At 37.6% G+C, this 9,085-nt stretch overlaps 1 protein-coding gene across 1 annotated transcript in view; it reads left to right on the top strand.

The window, feature by feature from the left end:
- Positions 1–7,570, top strand: part of LOC106787541 (protein gustavus) — a 35,966-nt gene extending 28,396 nt beyond the window's left edge. The window contains exons 4-8 of the mRNA XM_014749964.1: positions 4–306; positions 2,568–2,797; positions 3,466–3,796; positions 5,921–6,079; positions 6,190–7,570. Of these exons, the coding sequence (XP_014605450.1) occupies positions 4–306; positions 2,568–2,797; positions 3,466–3,796; positions 5,921–6,079; positions 6,190–6,329 (1,163 nt within the window). The 3' untranslated portion in view covers positions 6,330–7,570. The remainder of the gene's footprint in view (positions 1–3; positions 307–2,567; positions 2,798–3,465; positions 3,797–5,920; positions 6,080–6,189) is intronic.
- Positions 7,571–9,085: the final 1,515 nt, after the last annotated feature.

The raw sequence follows: 9,085 nt of genomic DNA, 5'->3' as shown, positions 1-9,085 counted from the left end.
GAGGTGGGGGAGGAGGAGGAGGAGGAGCAGGAATCGACGGTGGCACGGTGCCTGCTGCACCACCGACCACCGGCCATCACCACCACTACCATCACCACCATCACCATCACCATCATCTCACCAGCACGACAACAACCACCACCACGACGACCACCACCACCACCACCGGCGGCACCAGGCACCACAGGCACAGGCTGCCGGCGGGCAAGCAGTGCACCGAACACCGACACCACCCGCATCATCACCGGCATCACCCACACCATCGCTCCCATCATCGGGGCATGAACATGGGCCAAAAGATTTCAGGTTAGCCCTCGGGTCTCTTTAAGCACACAGACCATACTTTAAACGATCTACTTCCAATGTGATATCTAGTTTATGTTAAACCCCATGGCCAGCCCCCCCCCCCAAACTCTCACTTATTCACAAACACCTCAAATATTTGTGATGTTACTCATTTATGATATTTGGATTATTATATTATGTATACTTAACGTTCGAATGAATTTGTTTATTAATTTTCCTTTACTTAAATAACATCGTATTGTATCGATCTTTCGAACGCTCGTTCATTTATTTGATCACAATTTAGATTTATCACGTTGTTTAGAAATTATTTTTAAGATATTAGATTGAAGATATCAATTCTCTTCTAAGTTCTTCTTCTCGGTCGCTGTTGGAGAGTTGAAGAACTCCCGAGGTCAAGGTCTACTATTTCAGAGTTTAACTACCTGTTCAGGTAGATCCTTGAACAGGTTTCTCGTCCGAGAGAGACCAATAACGCGCGAGACCCTTTTCCAGAAGAAAGGGTTGGACTCTCGAAGAAGTTCATCCCGATTCTATCCAATTGGAATTTTCTTTTTTAACGATCGTTATAATCCTTTCTTTTTTTTTTTTTTCTTATCTCGATAAAAAGTCTATTATTTTAACGTTTAACAGATTTGATCTTTTAAAGATAAATGTAACCGAGAATCGATAAGATTGATTGGAAAACATCAGAAAATAGAAGAACCTTGATATTAATGCGTTTTCTACGTTTATTTCTCTTACTCGTATCCATTCTATCCGGTTTTGTAAGAAAGATAGATATGCCTGTCGTCGTGTATGTGTCATCATGAATTGATGAACGTGATAAAAATATTACGTTGAGAATATTTGAGAAAATCCAAAAGTTTCGAGAACTTACAATTAGTAAAAAAAAATCTAGACTTGTAAATCTTTTCAAGTTACAATATTTAAATGTAATAACATTAACGATCGATACCGAAAAACAAGGAAAAAAAAAGTATCCTAATTCTGAATTCTTTTTTTCTATCCTCAAATTTACGATACTTCATCGCGTTAATCTGTGCTCGTCGACTCGACTTCAGGCCCGTGAAATTTACGATCGAGTATCGTATTGTACGTGGTCTGCCTGTGTGAAGCTTTGAAAAGGTACCGACGCCCTAAAAAAAAGAAGGAAGGAAGGAAAGAAAGAAAGGAGACCCAGAGACGTGTTCAGAGAGAGAGAGAGAGAGAAAGACGAGAGAGCCCCCAGGGTCCCTCATTCTCTCTCACTCTCTCTCTCTCCCTTTTTCTTTCTCTTTCTGTTTCGATGGTGGTGTATGGCCGTGAAAGGGCCAAGGACCTCTTTCTATTAGTGCCCGTTCGTTCTCTACCATCAGGGAGATCCTTTCAAATCCTCACGGTCCTTTCCAGAACCCTCATCGAGCCCGCTGAACACGGGAACAGCTGCCCGAGCAAATAAACTACAAACCAAGGATATGGATCGGTGTGCTCTGGAGAACCTACGGGGACCCTTACCAAAGAAACCTTCCAAAACTTTTTTACCCAAGCCCTATACCGTCTCGCTAGAACCCCTCCCTCTCCATTATTTTTCTTATTCACTCTCTTTCTCTACCTCATTTGACCGTTTTTTTTTCTTTTTCTTCTTTTCTTTTTATCTCTCTCTCTCTTTTTCTTTCTTTCTTTCTTTCTGTATATTTTTTCGTTGGTATCATGATCAGGATGCGTTGCCGGCAGGTATCCACACTCGACACTGTCTGAATTCTTAATAAGAACCATGTTTGAACGACGAACATTTCTAGATGATAAGATTTTCAAGGATTTCATTAGGAATGAATGAATTTTGTTAGAATTGTTTTAGGTCTGGGTTAAGAATAAAGTTATTATAATCCTTAAGATTATCTGAAATTGAGTTAATTTAGGGTTTGAAGATTAAAATTTACATAAAAGATATATATATAGAAAAAAGGTGGCTTGTTTCTACAATAACTCGGTCCTAATTAGAATGAAAGTTTAATCATTTTAAATGACTACGAGAGATCGTCGTATAATTTAATCCAACAAATTGTCCATATTGAACTTCATTTTTTTTTTATAAAATTCCGACTAACATACGACGCGACTGCACAACAACCATTCGTGCAATTTTTTTCGATCCACTTCGGTTTCATTGATTTACAGTGATGGGATTCGTAATAGATAATTCTTTTTGATATCCATTTCTTGTTGTATTGTTTGTATTTTAATGTTTTTCTCTTTCTCTATTCCCTCGGGATATTTAGGCGGCGTGAAGAGCGTGACGCGCGAGAGCGGAGCTGGAACGGGCAACGGGATTGGTGTTGGTGGTGGCGGCGCAGTGGCGTACAAACCAGTTGTACCTCGAGAGTTGGCACAAGACTTGTCGAGGCCAGCTCGTCTCGATGTTCTCCTCGATATGCCGCCCGCATCGCGGGAAATTCAAGTTAATCATAGCTGGAATGCCGACGATCGCAGTCTCAACATTTTTGTTAAGGTACATATTTATCTAATCCAGTTTTTTTGTTAGTTTTCCCAAAACTGAACTACAATATTATACCCTTTATCTTTAATTTATACAAAACATTGGATTGACCAAGATGTTCGTAACTAATCTGACAAGACAATTTATTCAATAATGAGATTTGTATAAAAATAATATCGAGATAAATATTTCTTGACAATATTTACATTTCATTTTATCGCATGATTTGTACTATGTTAAATCCTTGGCCAATCTAATATTTGAATATATCAAGGGTGGGTGATATACTAGAATAAATTATTAACATAAAAATATTTCGGCGTAATAGAGAATATCAAGCAAGGAAATATAATTACCTTTAGGAATCATATAGTTAGCCCACCGTTGTCGTATATCATTTAGATTATTATTGTCTTTTTTTTTTCTTTTTCTTTTTCTTTTATTGTATTAACCGAAAGAAAGAGAAAGTATTAAAAAGATTTATTTCTCTCTTTTACTAATTATGATAAACCCATCTTCTCCCTATCGTTGTATAACAAATCTCTTTTACACACTCTAATACATCCGGCAGATAAAATTGGTAAGAGTTTAGGTCTCTAGAATATAGAGTCCTATGAATCATCGAATATATTGAAAGATCCCTCGCTAAACAAACGATCCCTGTGGACGATTGTTTTCAGGACGACGACAAGCTGACGTTCCACCGGCACCCCGTAGCACAGAGCACCGATTGCATACGAGGGAAGATTGGTTATACGAAGGGTATGCACGTGTGGGAGCTTTATTGGAGCACGAGGCAACGTGGTACACACGCTGTGGTCGGTGTTGCAACCGCAGACGCACCCCTTCATAGCGTTGGCTATCAGAGCCTCGTTGGTAACAATGATCTCAGTTGGGGATGGGATCTCGGTAGAAATAAACTCTATCATGACTCCAAGAACAATGTCGGTATTACTTATCCGGCTCTACTTAAACCAGACGAAACTTTCATTGTGCCCGATAAATTTTTGGGTAAGTATCCCTCCTTTATCTTTCATTTCATTTATACTTTGGATTTTCCTTTTTTTCTTTTTTTTCGGTAAATCATACGTTTCGCAGTGTTTTCCTATTTTTTCGTTTTAATTAATTACTAGTGTAAACGGCTTATGCGGGTTCTTCGTGCACGTTGGCGCCTGCACTAGTGTGAGTGTGTGCGGATGTGTGTGGTATATCAATTCTCTTAAGATTAAGTGTGAAGAACATAGGCAGTATGCGTCCCCGTGGAGGGGAGCCGATGCTCCGTTGTTTGATGGAGGGTATAAAGGGGCAGTCGGACGATACGAGGGAGTTCATTATGTGTCTGTTTTATGAAATCTTATGTGGTGTGAGGTTTACAAATATCAGAAGTGGGATTCAAACTCGCTAAATTAGAAATTCGCGATTCGCGCGTGTGTTATGAAAAGTGGGATTGAATCTATTACGTTATTAGTGAAGTTATTGGTGAACTTACGTGTTTGAGTGACTTAGCATTTGAAATCTAAAAAATTTTGAAAACGTTGGCATTGAAAGTGTCTACGAAAATTACAAAACATGGCAACAATCTGCAAACTTACAGTAACCGAGCTAAGAGAAAAGTTACGCGCTCGAGGCTTGGCGATGTACGGCACGAAAGCCGAGCTTATGGCAAGATTAGATTTAGCTGAACCTCATTGGAGGGATGAAGCCATCTTAGATACAACTTACGACGACGGAGCGACCGCCTTAGAAACACCGGCTACCGAAGGCGGCGAAGTAGAAGGTCTCCGTCGGCAGGTAGAAGACCTTATGCGTGAGGTCGAGCAACTCAGGAGAACACCGGAACAACGACCAAGAGTGAATGATCGACACCGCGAGGTCAACTTAAGTATAATCTCTGATATGATCGACGTTTTGATGGAAGCGTTGGTACTTTTACCGTCTGGGAGAGACGAGTACGCTATATACAACGAATGCACCAGCTTCGGGATACCGAAATCGTTATGATAATTAGCCTAAAGTTGAGGGGAAAAGCATTGAGATGATTTCACTCAAAACCCGAATTCGTGACTTATGGAATGGAGGAATTATTAGCAGCAATRGAGAAGATGTTTAGCTCGCGACAAAGTGTTATCACGTTGAAAAAACAGTTTGAGAAACGTAGGTGGAACGGCAACGAGTCGTTTAGGGATTACTTACATGACAAAATGATTCTGGGTTACCGAATCCCCCTCCCAGAACAAGAAATTTTGGAGTATGCRATAGACGGCATTCYCGACATTGCATTAAGAAACCAGGCCCGGATGATTAATTTCCGAGACCAGGAGTCGTTGCTGACGGCTTTCGAAAGTATTACGCTATACGCCGGGTTAAGGAYGCGAGCGACGGGCCCTCGAAGTCCTACAAAATACGGAGGAAGGCGGCCGACGGGAGAAGGAAAAAGAAAACCGATCGACCATAAGAAGCCGTCGGAGGAAAGTTATGCCAGATGCTTCAACTGTGGAGAGACAGGACATTTTGCGGGGAACTGCCTCCGTCCGAAGAKGGAAAGRRGCAGCTGCTACAAGTGCGGTAAACATGGACATCTTAGACCAGAATGCCCGGAGAAGGGTGGCGAAATCCACGGCATCACCGGGAACCTGACCACCGATGACGACTACATCAGAAAGATAACTTATGATGTCGATACAGGCAATATACACTACATCTTAGTTTTAGACACCTTATTGGACTCCGGTAGCCCCGTAAGTTTCATAAAGAAAGGGTTAGTGAGGGGACCGATCGACCCTGCATCAGAACTCGGAAGTGAATATTATGGTATTAATCATAGTCGTCTGCAGGTACACGGCTCAATACGAGTTAGTTTAAAATTAGATAACGGCGAAAGGGTTCACACTCGTCTGTTGGTAGTACCGGACACTACAATGGTGAACTCCGTTATTTTAGGTCGCGACGCATTAAAAAAATGTGGATTAGGTTTAAACAGAATCTTGTGTAGTGTGATGTTTACACTAGATGAAATTTGTTTTTTTTTTTTCTAACGAACAGTGTGTCCAGATAATTATATCGTATCGATTTTGATCTTTTGATTTTATTTACTATAGGATAGATATTTATATGAGTTATTTTATTATTTTACAGTCGTACTTGATATGGACGAGGGCACGTTAGCATTCGTAGTAGATGGACAGTATCTTGGAACCGCGTTCAGAGGTCTTAAAGGAAGGAAATTGCATCCAATAGTGTCAGCTGTATGGGGACACTGCGAGATTACGATGAAATATATCGGTGGTCTTGATCGTAAGTATTATTATAATATCAATTATTAAACTAAAGTAAATTAAAATCTTATATAATGTGTAAAAGATAATGAGATTTATTAATTGACATGGTTAATTGTATTTATCTAGCGGAGCCTTTACCTTTGATGGATCTTTGTCGAAGAGTTATCAGACAACGGATTAACAAGCATAGACTCGAGGAAAAGATAAACGAATTAAATCTGCCTCAAGCGATGAAGACTTATCTCCTTTACCGTGACAGGAGGTAACCACCGAGTGGTGCATTAAAAGAAGAAGCGATCATAAGTAAGGTCGCGAATGTCAGCAGTTTGCGACATCGTTGCTACCTAGACGACGCACAGAAGTGGGCTAATATAGTCTCTTGCTACTACTCTCGCACACGCCAAGGAACGCACTACCAACAGCAACAACAACAACAACTACAACTACTGCAACAACAACGTCAGCAGCAGCAGCAGCAGCAACAGCAGCCGCAGAATTGTAATTTCTACTTGAATCAACAACATCAACAAAACGATGGTCATCCATCCGTATCCCTGTTCTTGAAACGTTTGATGATTAGTAGACTGAACCGTTTGATACGACGGCAAAGCGTGGACGGTCAAAGAAGACGAATGTCCAGCGAAGGGCTAGCCTTAGGGTACCAGGGCTCATGGTATCAACATTGTTCCTATGAAAACGGAACAACGTCATCGTCGTCGTCTTCGTCGTTGGAGTCATTTTCAAATACTCCACCATATTCGACCTCGTCTTCTTCTTCTTCTTATTCCTCCTCACCGTCGTTAGATTCTTCCTACTCGTCGTCCTACTCGTCGTCCTACTCGTCGTCTTCGTTTAACTCTTCCACTTTCTCGTCACGATAGGAATGATGACGATGATTAATGATGATAATGATGATGATGATGATGATGATGATGATGATGATGATGATGATGATGATGATGATGATGATGATGATGATGATGATGATGATAATGATAGTGATAATGATAAACATAAAGATTACTGATGATGATAATGATGATGTTGATAACGATTACCCGAAATATGTGACGTTAATGATTACGATGATACTAATTATGATAATGATGATTTTGATGATGATTTTAATGATGATTATGATGACAATCGCATTGGGCACTAATATTTAATTAATTATTACAAAGGACAATTTTTAGTCGATTATTTAGGTGTGATATTGTTGTTTTTATGTTGTCGTGGTACGATTTTAATCGTTTAGACTTTATTGATTGTTATAATGGATTATTTAGACAAATAAAAAATTACCCCTCATTAAAAGATAATAAAAACGCGCTCGAAGGTACAGTTGAAATTAGAATGATTACCATTTTGCAATGGAATTTTTCTTTTCATTCGACATGTTATCTGTCTTTCTCTGCTATTGCACTTAACGACTGTGGCATGCGTTTTTATATAATATTATTATTATTATTATTATTATTATTATTATTATATTTTATCTTGTTTTCTCTTTCTATTTTTTTCTTTTTTATTTGCCTTTTTTTTATAGTTATAACTTGTTTTTTTTTAAATGTAAATTAGAAAATATGTCGTTGTTTCTTTTTTTCTTTTTAAATATGAAATTTAATTTAAATGTGAGGAACGTTTGAGAGATCGAAACGTTGCGGAACGAATATGTGAGATATAGAGTTGAACATTTAGAAATAATAATAATCGTAATGATAATTAAAAGAAGAAGAAAGAAAGAAAGAAAGAACAAAAATATGATCGAGGAAACGTAGTAGACCACGCGTGGAATCATGTTAATGAAATAAACCGCATTGTTTCGCGAAAATATTTTGCAAAAAATAATTTTCAGTGATTAAACATTACAAGTTAATCAATGTAAGAATAATATTTATATGATCATAGAAAATAAAGAGAGAGAGAGAGAGAGAAAGAAAAAGAAAAGAAAAAAATAGTTCGTAATACGTCATCGGAATAAAATTGACGCAGGGAGAATACGTTTATGGTGTTTTAACATCTTCCAACTATAAAAACGTGATGTTTTTTCATCTCTTTTTCTAAGCGTACTAGGTCTAATTGAATTGTATTCTACTCGGGTATGTATGTAAATTTTCTTAAAATGAATTGTCACAAAATGGTGGACAAGGTTTTAGACGATAAGAAATGAAATAAAATAAAAGTGGCGTGAAGATTTACGGGGTTGAATAAAAAAAAAATTCCCGTAAAGAGGAGGGGGAGGGGGAGCAGGGTTGGCGGGGTTTCGATCGAATAGCTTCGTTTAATGTAATTTTAAAAGACAACAAAAAAATATAAAATTACAAAGTTGATAACGGTGACGATGATGATTCATACGAAAGTGATCGAACACTTCTACTATTTGTGGTGATTGAAGAATAAAAACAAGAAGAAAACGACGATGATGACGACGATGACGATGACGAAGAAGAAGGTGGAGAAAAAAAAAAGAAATAAATTAATTATCTCTCGACATATATAAAAGTTTTAATCTCGAACGTAAATAAAAAGAAGAAATGCCAGAAAATCTCGAATATTTTAAACCTAATGAAAATCTTAGGAGAATAAAAAAGTAATGAAGTGTGAGGATTTAAACAAAAAAAAAAAGAAAAAAACCACAACAGCACAAAACTATGATTAAAACTGCCCAGAAGTAGACTGTTATAATAAAATAATTAATTAATTAATTAATTAATTACACGATGACGAGAGATTTGAAGATGACGCTTCAATCGATTAGGATGTTGATAACGAGGAATCAATGAAAATAAGAAGAATAATTGAAGATCATAATGACGACAATGATGACAATGATTATGATGAAAATGATGATGATGATGATGACGATAATAATAATAAATATAATATTAATAATAATAAATAATAATTATAATAATGATAATAATGATAATATGATTCTAATAAAGATGATGATGATACTGATGATCATAATTATGATTATGATGATGGAGATGATGATCTCCATAAAAAAAAAAAAAAA

This window comes from Polistes canadensis, unplaced genomic scaffold (genome assembly GCF_001313835.1).
Source record: "Polistes canadensis isolate GaletaPanama2010 unplaced genomic scaffold, ASM131383v1 scaffold_104, whole genome shotgun sequence".
Lineage (NCBI taxonomy): Eukaryota > Metazoa > Arthropoda > Insecta > Hymenoptera > Vespidae > Polistes > Polistes canadensis.
Note: the sequence above shows the minus strand (reverse complement) of the source record. Positions and strands in the feature narration are given on the sequence as shown.